General features: G+C 34.8%; 1 protein-coding gene across 2 annotated transcripts in view; it reads right to left on the bottom strand.

Moving 5' to 3' along the window:
• Positions 1 to 19,403, bottom strand: part of CERKL (CERK like autophagy regulator) — a 224,758-nt gene extending 205,355 nt beyond the window's left edge. The window contains exon 1 of one of the 2 annotated variants that reach the window (XM_074302962.1): positions 18,209 to 19,403. In XM_074302962.1, the coding sequence (XP_074159063.1) occupies positions 18,209 to 18,458 (250 nt within the window). In that variant the 5' untranslated portion in view covers positions 18,459 to 19,403. The remainder of the gene's footprint in view (positions 1 to 18,208) is intronic. The other variant, XM_074302961.1, reaches the window with a different exon arrangement.
• Positions 19,404 to 20,561: the final 1,158 nt, after the last annotated feature.

Below are 20,561 nucleotides of genomic sequence, written 5' to 3'. Positions count from 1 at the left end.
TCAGAACAGTGGCTCAGAACTATTTATCCTATATCCTCCAAAAAGAAGGGTTGAAGCAGTCTTTTAAGGCCAGTCTTTGGGTAAGGATTAGAAAAAGGTAATGAATAAACATTCCCCCATGATGATCAAAACCTTTAAGATTTCAAGAGAAAAATATTTCCAAGGACCAAGAGTACAAGGAGATAAAGCAATGGAGTAACCCTAACCCTTCTGAAATCAGAAAGATAATTAATTCCTCAAAAGACTACAAAGTTCATACCCATGCACACAGACACAAACTCAAAATGATGTTAAACTTTACTTCACATAATGATTACATTTAATCATTTCATTCACAAATAAATAGTACACAGAGAATTTTTTTCAAAAACATGAAGGAAATTTGAATGAAACAAGATTATTCTGCAATCATGAGAAATAGTTAAAAGAAATGGAATTATATATTCCAAATAGCAAAAGAACTCAATCTGCATCCCATGTGATTCTGTCTAAATGATGGAGAAAATGATTTCAATTTAATTTGAGACATTATATTAAAATATAAAAAGAAAACAAAACAGCAGTCTGGAGAATGTTTATCTTGTCAACACTGAAAACAATATAAATGCAAGAAAAGTAAATAAATGCAACTTATCAAAAATAATCAGAGAACTTCCTGCTAAAATTGCTGCCTCAGGTGTCACAGACCTACAACAAAATACTTAAGTTCCTATTAAACCAAATAATGATCAAGTAATCCAATGAGAAGCTACAGAAAGTGATTTCCTCTGCCCCTAGAACTGCTCTCAAGATCCTGATTTTGGCCAGCTACATGAAGCCTGAGACTAAGAATAAAGGAAGCTGGAACAAAGTTATTCTCACAGCAGAACCAGGGATGTTCAGAAATAAGTGTAATCTGGAAGACTATGTGTTTGCAGGCATAAAGAATGAAAATATCACCTGAGAAAGTTACTGGATGAGGGGGAAAGCAGGCAGGTGCAAGAGAAGCAAGATAAAAGAAAAACCCACAGTGGGGACAATGGACATCTGAAGGAGTTCAGTTATAAGTGACCAGTTTGGAGCAGTGCCCTAGCATTCAGGTCTTTAGAGCACAAGTCCAGGAAATCTAAGCTCCCTAAAACATTGTCCTGAGTCATAAAAAAGAACCCTGAAGATCTGAAATTTAAAAATCCAGCAAAGTAGAATCACAGGAGGTGGAAGTCTACACAATATACTAGAAAACCTGGGACAAGAGCAAATAGGGTCAACTATCCTAACCATCAGATTAGGGTTTAGAAGTTTGCCCAGGCATAAAATATCAATTCAGGAACTTAAAACTGAAAATATATTAATCAAAAGAAATGCCACTAATATACAAAATATTTTAATTATAACATTATGTCATAAACAGAGACTCAAAGGGGGAAAAAGTGATGTTTCCATAAGAATTACATGAATGCCTAGAAGAAATTAGACAAGAGGTTAAAAATTAAATAAAGCACTAGAAGAAAGAACTGAAAGAACAATAATTTATAGGAGAAAGTGGTCAATTTGATCTAATTAAATGCCTTGAAAACTAGAATAGACCAAATAGAAATCAATGACTCTATGAAACAGCAAGAACTATTGGAACAAAATCAAAATATTGAAAAATTAAATTTAAAGGCAAAATATCTGAAAGAAAAAAAAACTAACTGAGCTGAAAAACAGGTCAAAGAATAATAATTTAACAGTTTTTATTCAGTAAATACTTGACATCATGATTTTTTTAACCTGGATACAATATTTCAAGAAAACATAAATTAAAATTGCCCAAATCCAATAGAACCAGAGGGCAGAATAAAGAAAGAATACACTAATCACCTCTTCAAATGAACCCCAAAAGGAAAAAAGAAGAAAATCTTGGGAGCATGAGAGTTAAAAACTAGATCTCTCATATCAGAGGAAAAATATTGAAACTTCCAGAAAGAAACTGTTAAAATAGTGAGGGAACACCTTTGGGATCACATAAGACCTGACAGTTGCTACTAAAAAAAGTGAAAAATCTTGGATTATAGTATTCCAAAGAGGAAAAGAAGTAAACTTGAACATAAGAATAACTCTATGCAAAGCTTAATATAAGCCTACATCAGAAGTGAGGGGTTGGGGGAGATAATGACCTTTGATAGACTTGACCATCATAAAGATACACTGTCATTGGCAATGTATATTTTATTACATAGGTCTACTATTGTTGGCTGTATTTTGTGGTGGTGGTAGTTTGTAGTTTTCTTTCTGTTATTCTTCTTAAATTTGTCATGTGAAATGACAACTATAATTGTCTCACATTAACTTTGTTATAATTCTTTTAGAGAAAGTATTGTGGGAATAATACTTTGATTCCTTTTCCTATGCAAGTTTTACTAGCTTTTCCTTGATTTTAAAACTAATTGCAAAACTCAATTGGCTCAGGGGAATAAAGGCTCAAGCTGTTGACATTATTTCTTGGTAGCCTGATTACAAAACAGCAAGTAGCTCAAGATCTCCTCTGATATTAGATGAACCACAATGGCCAATTCAAACTAGAGAACTTGGCACAAGACTGAATCAACTTGGCTATCCTCAATGTATGTCCTTACTGAGTAGCTTTTTCCAATGGCTAGGTAAATTTCATTTTATTATCTATTAAGTGAATTATAAATGTCTCACTTTGTCCCACTATTAAATATATTCTACCATACTTACCTGAGGGGACAATCCAAAACACCTTTTAAACCAGTGTTTCCTATAAACTTCCCTATATCTGCTGACAATACCATCCATTTAGCCATAGCTAGATTCACTATATCTGTCAGTAACTCTCAATGATCATACCCAATCACTTTCAATTCCATCTCTGCACCTTTGGATCATTTTCTCCACTCACAAGGTTACCCAATTTGTTCCAGGTTCCTCCACCTTTTCCTTGTATTATTGCAATAGTTCAAAATAAAGTGCAAGTCAGTAAATCCCTTGTTCAATAATATTATGGCTTTCTATGGCTTTCTCATTGCTTCTCTGTTAAAATGCAAATTCTTCTTTTGTGCTTTAAAATTTATTTACAATCTTGCTCCAATCTGTTTCTAGGTTTACTTCACATAAATTCTCACATTTATATATTTCACTCCACAGCTACACACACATACACACACATACTACACCACCATCACCACCACCACCTTGCTTTTGCATAGGTTGTTCCTCATTCTTAGACTGTCCTATTACCATACTTCTTCATCTTCATTCATTTAGCTTCACTCAAGGCTCATATCAAGTGCACTCTCCTGAGGGAAATCATTCCTGATTCCCTTAGTTGCTATCATGTATTTTAATTTCTCTTGATCATGACATTCATGTAAGAACTTTCCTCTTACTAAGCAATAATAATTTATATTCATTTTTGGTATATATTTATCTGTAAACACAAATTAGTCCATATAGTAGACATCAGAAACAGTACACATATACTGGCAGAATAATAAGATGTTACACACTAAGGGGAAGAAATTATAAGGGAGCAATCGTGGCTCTTCTCGATGTCTGAGGACTGCAGGCAAAGAATTCAGAGAAAACACTGAGAATGAAGCATTTATATCAAGAATTGCAGATTATCACTGGGTGATCCTGGGCAAGTCACTTAACCCCAATTGCCTCAGCAAGGAAAAAAAAAGAATTGCAGATTGTCTCCCAAAACTAATGCAAACTGCTTCATAATGAGACAAATAAAATAATAACACATTGAGATGAATGCTCCCTCTCTTGATGTCTCAACAAGAATGCAAAATATTTATTATGAGATTTATTATTTGGATGGAAATGGGATGATTTTGGAGGTAGGGAAGGTATGAATAAATAGAGCATTATTTTCTTTGTTGAAATGAATGTAAACCAGATTTCCATTATGTGGATTTTTTTTACACAATTGACTTCAACCATATAGTAAAGGATGAATAAATTTATTCATTTGTTGCTATGTTTATCTATGTTAGTAGATTGAGGTCCTTGAAGACAAGGGATGACTTTTATTTTGTCTTTGTATCATTAGACATTACTACAGTGCTTTTAAATGTTTGTTGAATAGAACTGAGATAATAAACTTTAAATAAAATACAGCTTTATGCATTAAGGACTCTTAGAATGATTTATTTGAGGGAATGAAATTGAAACTAATAAATAAATGAAGAATTTCACTCAATTCTCTTCCTTCCCTAATCAGTGTAGACAAGAAAATTGGTTATTGAAACTAAATGTTATCTATGGTTGATTAAGGTTTTATTTACACATATAAAACTGAACAACACTGTTGCTAATAGAACTTTTAATGAAGTTTAGTGATATATCCCCTACTTACTTTATTCCAAAAGTCAGGATAGCCTTTTTGATTAATCAAAATAAGAGAAAAAAGACAAGAAGCAAAGATGAAGGGAAAGGGAACAGAAGGGACGTAGACTTCATTCTGCCAGTGGACAATATGATAAGATGTCTTTAGTGATCATTTTCAATTTTTATTTTTGGTGAAAACCTTGGACTATTATATTAAGCATTCTTTATGCTAGGTGATACACAATCTCATTCTTATCTTTATGCATACCATTAATCCATAAAAGTATGCCAACTATACCATCTGAAGAAATTATATATCTTTTTTCATGTATACTTTGGGGGACATAATCATCTGCTATATCAGAGAACTACAGTCTGTGACATCTAAGCCAAAGGTAGCATGTGGGCTGATTTCTTTTGGCTCAAATCCCACTTCTTTGAGGACCCTGCTGCCAAATACAATTGTGTACAGACAGCAGTGACTTCAGAATACTATGGCAGGGGGAGGGGAAACTATATTGCTTCCTTGTCTCCCTGATCACATAAACCATCATTTTTAAAACTAACACCCTCACAGGATTGATATACTACTTTGACATTATTGCCTATCCCTGTGTTGCAGTTGGTCACATGCTGTATTCTTAGTAGAATCACTGTGCACTGAACTTCCAGATATATGAAAAGAGATTCCACTTGACACTTTGTGATCAGCATTCAAAAGTCCTAGTGATATTTATCTAAAGAATAATTAGACTAACAGTAAAATTTTAATAAATTAGACTAACAGTAAAAGAGTGAAACTCTTTTAAGGCTGTGATAGCAGGATGCTCAAGCAGTTAGTATATATTTAACTGAAATATGATAACAGAAACAAAGGAATACAAAACTTAAAGAAACACAAACAAAACTTCATAAAATGGGACCCTGCTATGAACTCTTCAGGAGAAAAAGTAGATCTTCATAGTTGGTAGTCATTAGTAATAAAGTAAAATGATTTGGGGAGTAAAAGCTTTTAAAACTAACTTCAAAACTATTAGACAGGCTCTGGTGGAAGTTACAAATTAGAAAACATGTGAGAACACTACATATTTATCATTATCTGCTCTCTGCTCCAGTTTTTTCATCTATAAAATAGGGTTAGACTAACTGATCTATAGCATGCCCTCTAATTCTTTAAACTTTATATTGTCTTTCCCCAAAACATAACACCAAAAAAATTAAAATCGCTGATAGTAGTTATTATCTTAGAAAATACATTTTTAAGATCCATATAGTAATGATGATTGAAGGAATAATCAAAATAAATAAAAATAATGAATATATGTATAATTAAAAACCAAAGAATTTGCCATTCTGAAATTCTTGATTATTTTATGTCTCATATATCTTCAGTAAAAATGCAAAACATGCCTACATACTATAAAGTTGTAAACAACTAGTTCTGTCAAAATAATATAAATTTACATAGATATGACAGTACAATTGAATTATTCAAATAACCTTTTGAATATGTCCTTTAAATCAGTTTGAGGGTATAGAGCTTGCTACTTTAATAAAATATAAAAGACAAGTATTTTCTTTATATGTGCATTGATGGGCCAAAAGCTTTGAATTTGATCAAGTAATTACTACTTCAATAATGTACTGGTAATAGGTCATTTGAGGGTTTAACCCCTCTTTCCATTATTCCTGACCACAAGAAGACTGACAGATGTTGTACTTTAGATATACAAAACAGACTACACGTATCCATTTCACATACATCTGTTCCTAAATAGCTTGGGTAGATTAATACTAAGACTGCATCGTGCTCTGCTAAATCCTTTATGACCACTGGTTTTTGTTGTTTTAAAGTTGATTTTTGTATCTTTATATTTACACTAACATTTTTCTGCATTTGCTTTCCTGTATCCATGTTTATGTGTTGCATGTTTAAATAAATTTGAATCACTGGAAAAGCAATACTTTTTAACAGGACTAAATGATACATTTAAGGCTTTGTTTATTTTTGTTTACTTTTTCTTCCTCACTTACTAAAAGAATACAGTTGAAGTCAAAAGTATACAAGGAATAGTACCTGGAAGAGCATTTTAGCAGAAACTGTGTAACAGCAAACATTAAATCAAAATTTTAAATTTGAAAATTTGTATCAATAACTGAGGTTTGATAATTTTATTTCATAATAAAAACATATTTAATCCCATGGAAAGATAATGGAATGAAGAGCTTTCTAAAACGTCTATTTTACAAAACAGAGAATTCTAGGAGATAGGAGAAAAGAAAAGATTATTATTACAACTCAGACAATAACTAATACTTAAATAAGATATGAACTAGGAGTTTCTGAGAAAGAGGAAGAAAGAAAGGTACTTATGTAGCAAAATCAATGATACTGGAAAACAGAAATGCTTAAAAGTTTAGAAAGCAGAAAACTCTCTAAATTGAAGTGGAAAGGAATAACCTGAAAGAAATAAAAAGAAATCTTAGAAATAAGATAGTGAGGCAGTAGAGTGGACATAGTGTGAAAATTGGAGCAAGGAGGACCAATTTCAAATGTGAATAGACCTGGTCAAATTATTTGTCTTAAGAGTTTTATTTTCCTCATCTGTAAAATGAAGATAATAACAGCACCTACAATGTATTATTGTAAAGATAAAATGAGATAACATGAAAAGCATTTATTAAATTAAATTAAAATGTTTTGTAAATGCTAATGATTACTGTCATTATTAAATTATCTATGCTATAAAATGCAGGAAAATTTTGGATGAGCTAAAGGTAGAAGAAGGTACTTTGCATTTGGAGGAAAAAGCATAAGCAAAAATTCACTACTATGTGCACAAAATAAGTTTGGAGGGATAGTGTGGTAAACCTGATAGTGGGCAATAAAGTTGGCTGGAGTGATTAGGGACAACAAATTTTGCTATCACTTTAATAAGCAGATTTCTAATCTTAGAGGGCTAAACTAAGAGTTAATGTCAGGATCTAAGAATAAAAGCAGATACCTTGCCCTGAAAAGTTATTTTTTTCAAATGATCTCCCCAAAATTATCCAAGATACTGGACTACCTTTGTCTTCATCATAATGAGCCAGGGCTTCCCAATGTTGCACCCATCCTCTACTTAGATTTAATCTCACCTTCCTGACTACTACCAAGTACCTACCTTGATCCATTATCTCTCCCTTGAACCTGACACTTAAGCCAACCACCAGATCTACTTTAGACTGAGAATTGCATGACTTAGGAATAGTCTGGGCTCCTATCTAGAGCCCTTGCACTTATTTTATTCCAATAAAATGAATGCTAGAATTCAAGTTGGAAAATCCTGGGACGCAATTCCCTCCTCCAATCCTTAGTTTACTATAAATTTTTAAATCTAAGTTTTAAACTCATGGGATCACTGCAAAACTCAAATGACTTGTTTTATATGATATGCTTGCAAAATTTTCAGACCTATAAAATTATTAATTAGAATTATTATCATTTATTCTCTCACAGGTAGTCTGTATTGAGGCTCCTGTAAACTGTTTTAAAAGAGTTTTAGAGGGACAGTTAATTGGTGTAGTGGATAGAGCACCAGCCCTGAAGTCAGGAGGACCTGAGTTCAAATCTGACCTCAGACACTTAATACTTCCTAGCTATGTGATCCTGGGCAAGACAGTTAATCCCAACTGTGTGTGTGTGTGTGTGTGGGAAGGACAGAGAGAGAGAGAGAGAGAGACAGAGAGAGAGAGAGAGAGACAGAGAGAGAGACAGAGAGAGAGAGAGAGAGAGAGAGACAGAGAGAGAGACAGAGAGAGAGAGAGACAGAGAGAGAGAGAGAGAGAGAGAGAGAGAGAGAGAGAGAGAGAGAGAGAGAGAGAGAGAGAGACAGACCACCTTGTCCATTAACTTCCATATGGATGAGGGGAAGGGCCCACAGAGATTTACAACTAGGTCCCAAGTAACTCATGTTCACAGCTGCAAACTTTTCTCTCTCTTTCTCCCCAAGTCATATTTCATCAGTTACCAAGTTTTACTGCTTTTATCTCCACAATATTTCTCATATTCAATGCTTTCTTCTCCATTCCTAAGGTCACCAAATTAGTACAGGTCCCCATCTCCTTTTACCTGGCCTTTTTGGAACAGACTTCTTTCTAATTCAAAACCTGGCTTCAAGTATTTCTTCTCCACAATCTATTCTCTGTGTGACTGAAATCACAATATTCCTAAAGCACAAGTCTAGCCATGTCAACCTGCTGTTCAAGAGTCTTATGTAGTTCCCTGCTGATTCTAGGACAAAATACAAACTGCTCAATTTGACACTTAAAGCCTTTAACAGTCCAAAAGTCTTCACACTTAAGAAGTATTGGGCAAGAAGATGAAAAACGAATTGTGTTTTTCTCACTATTGTCCACTGAAAGATAGTTATACAGAAGAGAAAAAAAAATTTTCTGGAAAGTAAACAACTAGCTAAGAAGGTAATATCAGGTAACTGAATTTGTATTCTTGGATCATGGTTTGTAGTAAAGAATGGCAGATTCTTGACCAAAAATGTATTATGTTTAACAAAGTTTAGCAAGATTGTACTTTCCAGGTATTTCATAAATCTAATAAAGAGAGCTTAAAAAAAGAATGGTAAAAGGAATAGTCTGCTTATGCATATGTCCTAAGTTAGATACTATAGAGAGTAGCCACAAAGAAGGAAGAATCACAGTAGTAAAAACAAAGATATTCTCAGCAAATAAAATCCAAGAAAAGTCAGTACCCTTCAGTATGCAGAACCTTATGACACAAAATAAAGAATGTGATTCTGAAAAAAATTTCTGGGCAAGTACTATTGTCTTTATGATAAAGCAGGGATGGAGAACATTCAGTCCATGGGCCAAATTAGGCCCATGAAATTATTTGCTATTCAAATACCTAAAGTTAAGGAAATAAAAAGGGAAATAGGGATGCTGTTGCAAAGATGGAAATTTGGCCTCATACATGCTTTATTCATTCACTTGGTCATTTAGCATAATTCCCCATGCTACAACTACCACTATGGATACTCATATCATAGCACAATCCTATCTCTTTTACTTGGCAGAAGTTCTTATCTCAGCTACCACAGTGGCCTCCTTAAAGAAGGTCTCACAATATCACCCCATTACTCAAAAACTCCAGTGACTCCCTAATATTTCTAGTACACGCATGGTAAATTGAAGTGATACATATTTTAATTATTAATAAAAAGACACAAAGTACTTAACTATTTTCTATTCTAAAGTTAATCCAGAAATAGAGTACAAGAATCTAAGGAAATGATTATCTAATACAAGATCACAGGATCATATTAAAGTAGAAATTTAGAGTTGAAAGATACCACTGAGGTTGTTGAGTACAGCTCACTCATTTTGCAGATGAGGAAACTGAGGAAACTTAAATGAAGTTAAGAAACTTGTGCAGGATTACATAGGGTGAGCAACTTGTGAATTCATTAGGAAATCTCTGAAATATCTTTTTTCTTAAGCTAGTCTTGGACAAGTATTGGAAAACAGCTATTTTATTTATATTAATTATAATTTCCCAGTAAGTTCTAGAAGTGTTGGTGCTCTGATGCTGATCAAAAAAGGAAACAATCCTTTAAGTACTACATTGTGGGAATCAAATTTAACAGTCTGTTAGTAAAATTTTAGAGATGGATCTGTATTTTCTTAACAACATGGAAAGCTAGACCACCTATGCTTGGAATGGGCTATAAGAAGGCTTGTAAACAGGGCCATATTTTCTTCATAAAGAAGCTTTGAATATACTTTAGCAATTTGACTAACATCCTTTAGTATCCAGAAACTCATAACACAAAATAAACATGACACTGAAAGTTTTTTTTTTTTTTTTTTTTTCTGAGCAAGTACTATTGTCTTTACTATAAAGCAGTGGTGGGAAACATCTAGTCCATGAGCCAGATAATCACTTACAAAGGCTATTGCTGGTGATGATGACCTGAAAGTTAGATACAACCACCTCCCACTGCTCAAGTTCTTTAACTAGATAATGTTTCATGGCCATCTATATTATAAATATATAAATGGTCCTTGGCAGAAGAAAAGTTCTCCACCCTTGCTATAACAGGATCTCAAGGTGTATATATATATATATATATATATATATATATATATGTGTGTGTGTGTGTGTGTGTGTGTGTGTGTGTGTGTGTATGTATGTATATGTATGTATATATATATATATATGTATGTATGTATATGTATGTATATATATATGTATGTATGTATATACCCTGTATAACAATTTATTTTGAGTGCAAATGAATCCCAAAGTATAATGGCTGAAACTCCAAAAAGATATACCTGAATCAGACAACCAAGCACTTAAGGCTAACTACCTATTGGATGCAAGATAGACTCTATTAGCATATATTTGAATAATGGCTCTCCTCACCATTGGTGCTTGCTGAATGTTTGGTATTAAGATAATCATAAACAAGGTTTGGAGGGTGTAGGGAGAGAGGCCAGAGTCACTTGGTGGCAGGACAAGGAGGAGAGATCTGGAGACTCTGGACTCCAGAATCCAGGATACATCTTTGGCAAGCCGCATGGCAGCTTGCCTGCCTCCTTCTCTCCCCCTAAAGACCAAATACTTTCGATTTATTCTGACTCTGGCTGACCCTGAATACCTCCAGGGTGTTAGCCAGCACTTTACACCAATATACTTATATGCCAAGATGATTTAGCTATAAAATGAATCCCTCAGCAAGTTGTTGATTAATATTATTTCATATTCTTGATCTCATAAAGAATTTTACTATAATTAAAACTCTTAGTAGCAGAAAAGATATTCCCAGAGAGTGAATTTAATGCTAATATGGATAAGTCAACAAGGAGGTTCATCTTCTTCTTGGAAGGTAAAGCAGCTGATTTAAGGGTGCAGAGGGGTAGCACTTCTCAATAATAGTCCTAACAAACTCCTCTCCTATGCTTATGTTATCTGTAGATAGCAGTATGAGCAGCTAGGTGAAAGTGGATAGAGTTTCAAGTCTAAAGTCAAGAAGACTCATCTTCTTAAGTTCAAATCTAGTCTCAAACACTTAGTAGCCATATGACCCCAGATATGTCACTTAACCTTGTTTGCTTCAGTTTCTTCATCTGTAAAATGAATTACAAAAGGAAATGACAAACCATTTCAGTATTTTTGCCAAGAAAACCCCCAAAGGGTCAAAAACAACTGAACAAAAACCAGACTATAATATAAAATCAAGGAGAGATAATCTAAAGGATGATATTTGGTATAATAACATTGCTTAAAAAGTGGTGGGAAAATAAAAACAGGAGTGTTAATACATTAAAAGTATGAGAAATAGGCTGCTAGGTTCTCCCAAATATAAAAATTGTAATATTTTCCTACAGATTGCTGAAAATATACTTTTTCTGAATATAACATTAATTCAGGTAATATACAATTTTCTTACATAGTAACCATGAAATAACCCATAAAATGCAGTTACATAAAATAAAAGTATTAATGTGATTTTTCTTTCTAATACTTCCTTGTATTCTGTGTTCTTTTGTGCTAACATCTCAATTTTCAAAATTATTTCAGACAACATTCACTTTTCGTAACACATTACATTTATTGTATTATAGCACAATATCACACAGTAAATAAAATTATTAAAACAAAAACATTTTTAAACATGAATCTTATTTTCCACTGTGTTAGATAACTATGTGAGGGTATTATACAGTACACAATACTGCTATAAAGCTTCCTATCTTGGCCATCCTCTGAAAACCAAGGAAAAAATTGTTGGGACTTTAACTGATGCTGTTGGAAGACACCAGAACTCTTAATGTCTTGACATCATCTCCAACATTCCTATCCTTAATAGCTGCTGAATGACACTGGAGATTAAGTGCACCAGCTTGAAATATTCTAACAGAGACTGACATTTGATAACCTTAAGGATCTCAGAGTATGGAAACATAATAGAGGCAAGTTGACAAGATGATGGGATTCTGTGTATCTCTAACTAGCTGGTCAATTACGCCATGCCACTCTTCAAGCTTAGAAAATGAGTGGCATAATCTTTTTCCCCTACTTCACATAGCTAAATATGCATGGTTAGCAACCCATAAGTGAAAATAAAGTATTAATAAAATAAAAAATCACTGATATGTTTGAAGTCATGAAAATTAAATGTGGTAATATTAAGGCTTGACTGTATTTGAATCTGTATCTTCAAAGAAATAAAGGAGACCACATTTGATTTGGAATGCAAATAAACTAGAGTGAAGGACAATGTAGAACATTAGAAGCAAAAAACAATAATGCTAAAAGAAAATATGCTTTCTTTCCAAAGAAAATATCAAGATCTTGACGATAGGCTGAACAGAGCCAACCAAAGGATTACAGGTTTCCCAGAAATTAAAAAACTTGATCACCTTACTGCAAGAAATAATACAAGAAAACTACCCAGAATACTTCTGAGAAAAGTTAATACCATTCAAAAGAAATCATAAATGACCTCCAGGAAAAAAAAAAAAGCTTCAAATTTCTAAACCCCCAATGATTAAATTCAAGAAATCAATTCAGAAAAAAAAAGGCTCTACAAGGAACCGAAACCTATCATTTACTGTTCAATTATTTTTCAGTCATGTCTAACTCCTGAAGATCCCATATGAGGTCAAATTTCATGTCAAAGATAGTAAAATGGTTTGCAATTTTCTTCTTCAGCTCATTTTACAGTGAAGTAACTGAGTCAAACAGACTTAAGTAACCTGTCCAGGATCGCACAGTTGGTAAGTGTCTGAGACTAGATTTGAACTCAGAAAAAAATAGACTTCCTGACTCCAAACCTGTCCAAGTCTATCTATTGTACCATCTAGCTACCTACTAAGAACTTTAGAGAACTTTAAATAAAATTAAAGGAAATGCAAATATATTATAAGTTGATTCTGCATCCTTCATCACAAAATAGAAAGTGCAGGAAAGTGGAAATAGGGCACCCCAGGATAGAGTTAAGTGTCTAATGAGCTCAATTCAAATCAAAGACTGGAAATGAGGAGGAGATGACTTTTGTAATCTTTGAGGAAGAAAAGAGCCTGAAAGGGAGTGAGGAGGGAGAAAGGATCAAAAGGAAGAGGGGAAAGGTAAGCTTTGTTTTAACGGTGAAAAGAGGTTCTACTGAAGGATATTCCTAAGGGTGAAGAAAATATTCTGTGAAGGAAGATGAAGGCTTTGTACTAGATATCCTCTGGGGGATGTGGTGCTTTAAAAACCCCTCATCCTTACCTCAGAAGGACATGAATTGGAATCCTGGGGATATTTGACACTTGTTGGATAAAAGGGCATGGGTCTAAGGAGATTTTGAGACAAATGGCAAAAGAATTTACAATCCTGGTATTAAGTACCACTTGCATGGGGTCCTTCCTCATTGATGGAGATCACACTCTGTACCACATGGGGAGTGACAAGAGTTTGTGAAAGTGAAAAAAGAGTTCTCTTCAGTCTTAAAGACTCTTCAAGCTTTGAGAAGGATGATGGAGAAGATCAACCTTGATTCAGGTTGCTGAAGGAAAAAATTCTAAGAAGACATGAAAAAGTGACAATCTCCATCATGTCCCTATCCTCAGCCTATCATAATGGAGACTTCAGTGAAATTCCCTTTAGAAATGTACAGATAAATAGGAGCACTGGTATACTAAGGGTGAAACCAAAAATTGGTATAACCATTCTTGAAAGCAATTAGAAATTATGTTGAAAAAAGTTATTGAACTGTTCATAGCCTTTAATCCAACCACTAAAAGGCATACCACTACTATATAATCTATACAGCAAAGAGATCAAACAAAGGGGGAAAGGTCCTCCCAATAGTACAAAATATTTATATTAGTATTTTTGTGATGGCAAAAAAACTGGAAACTAAGGGAATACCCATTAATGAGGGGAATGATTGAAGATATTATGGTACATGCATGTAGTAGATATATTCCATAAGAAATGAAGAGCCTATCTCAGAGAAATCTGGGAAGACTTGCATAGACTTATGCAAAGTACGATAAATTGAACCATGGAACAATTTATACTATAATATCAACTTGTAAAAACAAACAATTTTGAATAAGAAGCTTGATCAAAAAAATGATCAGTCATGAACCAAACAAGAGGACCAATGATGAAGAAACCTACCTTCTAAAAGAGAAATGATGGATTACTATGCAAAATAAGACATTTTTTTTGAAACAACTAATTTGGAAATTTGTTTTGTTTGATTATACTTGTTATAAGGGTTCTGTAGTTCCCTTTTTCCCTCAATAGAAAATGGGAGGTCTTGGTAGGAAAGAAAAAAAATGCTTCATATTAGAAAAAATATGAAAAATAATAAAAATCATACAATTTAAAATATACACATATACACACATATACAAATATATGCATATTTATTATGTACAATTATGTATATTACAGTGCTATCCCATACAAAAAGTTATTTCCTAAAAAGAATTGGGTTCTTGCTCAATTAGAGCCTTGTTTCACCCTGTCCCTGATCCAGTTCTGATTCATGTAGCAACTGCCTTTTCTGTGCATTGAATTCCCTCTTTGGAAAGCAACTAGGAACAAGAGCAAATTGGCAAGTACGCAACTGTAGGCAAAAGATAAAATCTAGGAAATCTAGAACTTCTGGGTCTGTCATAGAATTGCTCATGATATTGAAATTGTAGGTAAAAGGCAAGAGAATGAGAAACTGAGGTAAAATCTTCTCAAGGCAAGGCAAAGTTGCAAGAGCAGGGCTGTCTTTTGCATCTAAAGCATTTAGCACAGAGCCTGACACATAGTGGCACTTAATTTTTTAACGATTGATCATTCATCCAAAAAAAAAAAATTGCAGGTTCATAAGAAAGCATATTTCATTCTAAGTCCCATTTGAACCCAATAAAGAAGGTTTTAGTATTCCATAGCCAAACAAATTTATCATGCCAACAGGAAGAGTGATGAGTAACCATTTTGGCAATGGCAAAATTTGGCAATTTTTGAAAAGTAAGCATAAAACACCATTTTAGTAATGAAATTAAATTCAATACAAAAACATTAGATCTTTAAGTGTCTGATATATGTGTTTATCTATATGAAAAGTAAGTTGTGTATGGCCTTCAACTTCTCCAGTGTTCCCAATGCCTATGTGACTTTTTTGGCTTTTTTATCTTTATATACACAGCACAGTACCTTGATCCGGTAATTCATACATATCTCTTGAGTCAAAGAACCTCTATAACTATTGAGTCAGAATTCCTTTCTGGATTATTTTTTTTAATACTTCCTTCCAATTAGCTTCAATTAAACCTACTTTTCCTCAATGAACAAGTATTAAAAATAAAATTTTCCTTATTTTTTTATTCAGTTATATTTTCTGTTATATTATAGCAACTCTAAACAACTAAAGTTACAAATTGCTGAATTGTGACCACACTTTCAATAGATAAAGAGTATATCCCTACACCTAGGAAATCTAAACTATTTCAATTTAGACATTATGGGCTAAATAGATTTTTGGGGACTAGTATGTGAACCTAAATACCAATTATAATAACGTTTCTAGAGGGAAAATACACCAAGAATTATAAACAACTAATTTTAAGAACACAATTCATAACTGGGAGACTTGTTTGTATTGCCACACAAGCCTTTTATTTTCATCAAAATTAGGTTAATTGTTCAATCTATGGTCATTCACAATTTAAAATATATTTAACTTCATAAATTCAGTATTAATTATAGTCATTCAATATAGGCTATGGCCTTTGACTAATTAACTTCATTGTTTTTTTCTTTTTTTTTCTTTTCCCTACAAGAGATTTCTAAGCCAATTACTTGTTTTGGTTGAATTGTAGTAACAGAATGTTACACTTTGTTTTCCAACAAAGAAAGGAAATGTTTATGCTTAAAATAAAAAATAAAAATAAAGATATTTTATTCAGTGAGAACAGCTTGACAAAATTCTGTCTTCAACATCTTAATGCCTTATACAAATCTACTCCAAACAGAGATCTGAATGTTTTTTGTTTTTTTTTCCCCATTTATCTGGTCTTTCTTCCCTCTTTAGAATATAAGCTTCTTGAGGAGAGGGCCAGTCTTTTGGTCTTTAATTGTATTCCTATTGTTTATCAAAGTGCCTGACATAAAGAAAACACAATATATTCTTGTATTCCATGTGTAAATTAATTACATTGTATTATAGACTAGTTTATGTATTTATTTTATGTAACTAATGTAATGGAAACTATTCCTTAAATAATGAACAATCCTACAAAAAATGAATCAGTGAAAACAAATGCAGATAATTGCAAAAAATAAAAATTTGCTAGCTCAAAAATACTAATAATATATTTGAGATAGAATATTAGAATTGAGTAGCAGCATAGTGTACTAGACAGAGTGCTGGACATGAGAGTCAAAAACAGGTTAAAATCTCACTTGTGATTTGTTATTTGTATGACCATAGATCATTTAACCCCTCCAAGACACAAGAAACTGCTTTTATCTATTAATACCTTCCAAAAGCCAGTCACCTGCAAAAGAACTACGATGACCTAGAAAAATTGCTTATAGAAGGGTTGCAATTGGGTGGGAAAGATCCTGGAGGCCATAAAAACAGACATTTAAGAACTTAAAATTTGCAAAGCATTTTGCAAAAGTTCACTGGTATAGGGAACTCCCAAGAAGAAATTTTCCCTACCTAAACGGGGAGACATTTTATTTTCTGTAATTTGAAATCATAGACAGTTACTTAGCTTACTTAGCTTCCTGAGACATGCTCAAGGTTAAGTGACTTGCCAATATGTATCAGAAGGGGAATCTGGTGCAGAGGCCAATAAATGTCTCACTCTGGCATCTCCACTTTATAGATGAGGAAACTGAGGCTCAAAGAAGTCAAATGACTAGCTCAAATTCACAGTACTCCTAAGTGAATGATCTTAACTTGAGGATTATGAACTTGTTTCTTTTTTTATGTGATCACTTTATCTCTCTCTCTCTCTCTCTCTCTTTATATATATATATATATATATATATATATATATATATATATATATATATATATATATATATATATATATATATATATATATATAATATATATCTCCTCTTTGTAATAGTACTCTCTTCATTTTATGCCTTTTAAAACATTATTCTGAGAAGGACTCCATAGGCTACACGAGCCTCCGGCTAAAAGGGTCCAAAGATACAGAGAGAAAAAAGTCCCTCACGCTCCTCTTTAGAGGGGTGAGTTTGAACCACGGGCCTCCCTGACTTTCAATGCTAGGGCTCTTTCCTTCTCGATTTCCAAACAACCTTTTCCTCGGAAATTCTTTTAAACCTGGCTAAATCACCTGAGAATTAGAGAAGCCTGGAGAGGTCACTCGGTTCCTGGTTCTCAGACACACGGACTCAACTATCCCAAGACACTGAAGTGAAAACTACTGTCGTCGAGAATACTACATATGTATATCGGTGATTTCAGAAACAGAAAACAAGTAAAAAGCATTGTTTTTTTGTTTGTTTAATTTTAAAAGCTCTTCTTAACTAAAACTTAAGTTTGCGTTCGGGCTTCAGATTCTCGTCGCCCTTTCATTTTGAAGCAGCAGGTGCAAGATAGACTCAGAAAATCGCCCGTTTCCAAATGTACCCGGCAGCGATGGCTTGATGAAGCGCGGACAGACACGAGGGACCGGGAAGCACGCGTGGAGTCGCGCGTCCTGCTGAATGCTTAGGGACGTGGTTGTCAGGGAGGTGCTTGAGGGAAGGGAGGAGGAGGAAGAGCCCAGAGAGGCGCCAGGCTGAAAGAAGCTGCTGGGGCAAGGAGCGGGGGTCGGCAACTAGAGAGGAGCGGAGCCTCGTGAGGCCACTCACCGGCTGCGGGGGCAGCGAGGTGCTCGGGTTGGATGGGCTTCCACCGCAGGGCGCTGTCGCTCAGCACCACATCGCAGCTCCTCCCGTTGATCTCAAAGATCCCCCGCTGCAGGATGCGCTCGGTCGTGGGCACTGGCAGCGTGGATGGAAGAAGCACGCGAGGTGGCCCAGACTTGGCTCTCACCGTCTGCTTCCCAGTCTCCGGACCCCCGGGCAAGGCGCTCACCCGAGCCTTGACCAAGCGGGGCATGGCGGAGCCTACTAAGGACTGGGTCCGGAGCAGGGTCCCGGCAAGGCCCAGCGCAGAAATCACAGCTGCGTTATTTCAAAGCGTCCGTCGTCGCCTTAGCAACGGCGTGCGCCCTCCTCGAGGGGGCGAGGGCGAGCTCAGTGAGTACCTTAGAAGGCCCGCCCCTCCCTGTGCCCTCTTGTGCCTCACGCTCTGCTGTCTTGGAAAGTACTTAACTCTACTGTACGGTTTTTGAAGGACCTAAGAAAACCTCGGCACACGCTGCCGCGTGTCAAAATCTGCTGCTTTGCAATTTGCATCCGTGGCTCCACTCTCTGACCTCTAGGGCTGAGCAGAGCAAATCTAATCCTTCTTCCAAGTTAGCTAGCCGCCATTGGCCCTTCACAAACACTAGAAAAGAATAGGTTTAGTGCAAACGAGATCCTGGGAGTAGAGGTAAAAGATAGGATATTTCAATTTCAAAGATCCAGACGTTAGAGGTGATGCTATTCCCAATGATTTCTAGATCTTAACAGTGATTGCTGTTAAAATAAAGAAATAAGGGCTAGAGTTGTAAAAGTTAGGGTGTTAGAAAGGTCATTTGCATAAATAATGAAAGCTCTGAGGGTACTGGCAAAGAATTAGTTAGACTGAAAGGCTAAGCTGTCATTTTATCCTCTTACGAGCCACTACCCCAGCATAAGCTTTCATCACCAATTTCCTGCCAGCCTCCTGATTGGTCTCCCTTTTTCAAGTTTCTTCGGAATAATATTAGAATGTAAATCTTCCCAACACAAGTGTTTGTTCTGCATTAGTAAGTCTTCTACTTTCGATATGTTCTGGAAACTAACTAGCTGTAACTATATATGCTGACAGTTATCAGTAAGTATGGGCATCCCAGATTTGTAGCTAAATACCTCTAACTTTTGACAAGTCATATCATCTCTCTGAGCTTTAATTATCTCATTTTTAAAATAAAGGATCTGGATAAAATAAGCTCCAGAGGTCTAAAATTCTATGTTTATGTTTGAGCTATTATTAAAATTCACCTTATCTGGAAGGAGCAGACTTCTCACGTTACCATAGATTTATGAGATTACCTAATTCACTTTTGAAGTATAGCAGAAACGTTAGCAAATAACTAGAATAATAATATTTGCCAAGAAAACCCCAAATGATGTCATAAACACTGGACTTGACTAACAGAATTTTAGAGGTAGAAGTAACTTTAAATATTATCTAATCTAACTTCTCTATTTTACAAGGATCAAGAAATTAGGTGACTTTATTGGTTAGTAGTAGAAACTAATCCTAGAGCAGAGATAGAATTAGAATTCAGCTCTCCCATTTCCCAGGCTGTACTTTTCCTACTGTCTCACCACCTTGCCTTTTAAAAGGCTGCTGAAATAAAGACCACTTATTTCCACAAAACAAGAAATGAGGATAAGGATTATCTCAGAGCCCAATCAAACTCTGAATGAGCCAGGGATTGGCTTTCAATCTTGAGAGCCAGCCAACTTCCTTTTGAATATCAAAATCTTATATGCTTGTCAAGCTGGTACATACATTGTTTAATGTCCTGAAAATGAGTAGCCAAGCCTCCAACTGAAGCTGAAAGCTGATTATCAGCATGATCGGCCCCCAGCTAGCTAATTTCTGAACAAGTAGCAAGCTTCAAGTGGGTTCAGTCCCCAGTCATTATTTTAAAAGAGCTGTTGTTCTCTAGTGAGTTTTGATTTTCCAATCAACTTTATTATTTACAGCTGACAGATGATCAATAAAACTAAAACTTCTTGGAAGACAAAAGCTTCATTTGTGATCCAAGCAAATAGGACAAAGTAATGGCTATTTCTTCTCAGCCAACTTTATACCAGACCCACAATTCTGACCATTATGCTCTTCTTCCCTTCTCTTTCTCCCACCTCCAAATTTGGATTCTGTTCTGTGGCTAACAGATAGATGAAATTTATCTTACCAAGAGCCATACCTCAATGCTTCTTCACTAATATCTTCCTCACCTTACCTATAAGTATGCACTTTTCTTTCTAAGTCCCCTTTCTCAATGAATGTATTTCTTAAAATTTCCTTCAAAGGCACAAGCAAGCATTCTCCAAGTACCAATCA

The sequence above is a fragment of the Sminthopsis crassicaudata genome, chromosome 3 (genome assembly GCF_048593235.1).
Source record: "Sminthopsis crassicaudata isolate SCR6 chromosome 3, ASM4859323v1, whole genome shotgun sequence".
NCBI classification, from domain to species: domain Eukaryota; kingdom Metazoa; phylum Chordata; class Mammalia; order Dasyuromorphia; family Dasyuridae; genus Sminthopsis; species Sminthopsis crassicaudata.
Note: the sequence above shows the minus strand (reverse complement) of the source record. Positions and strands in the feature narration are given on the sequence as shown.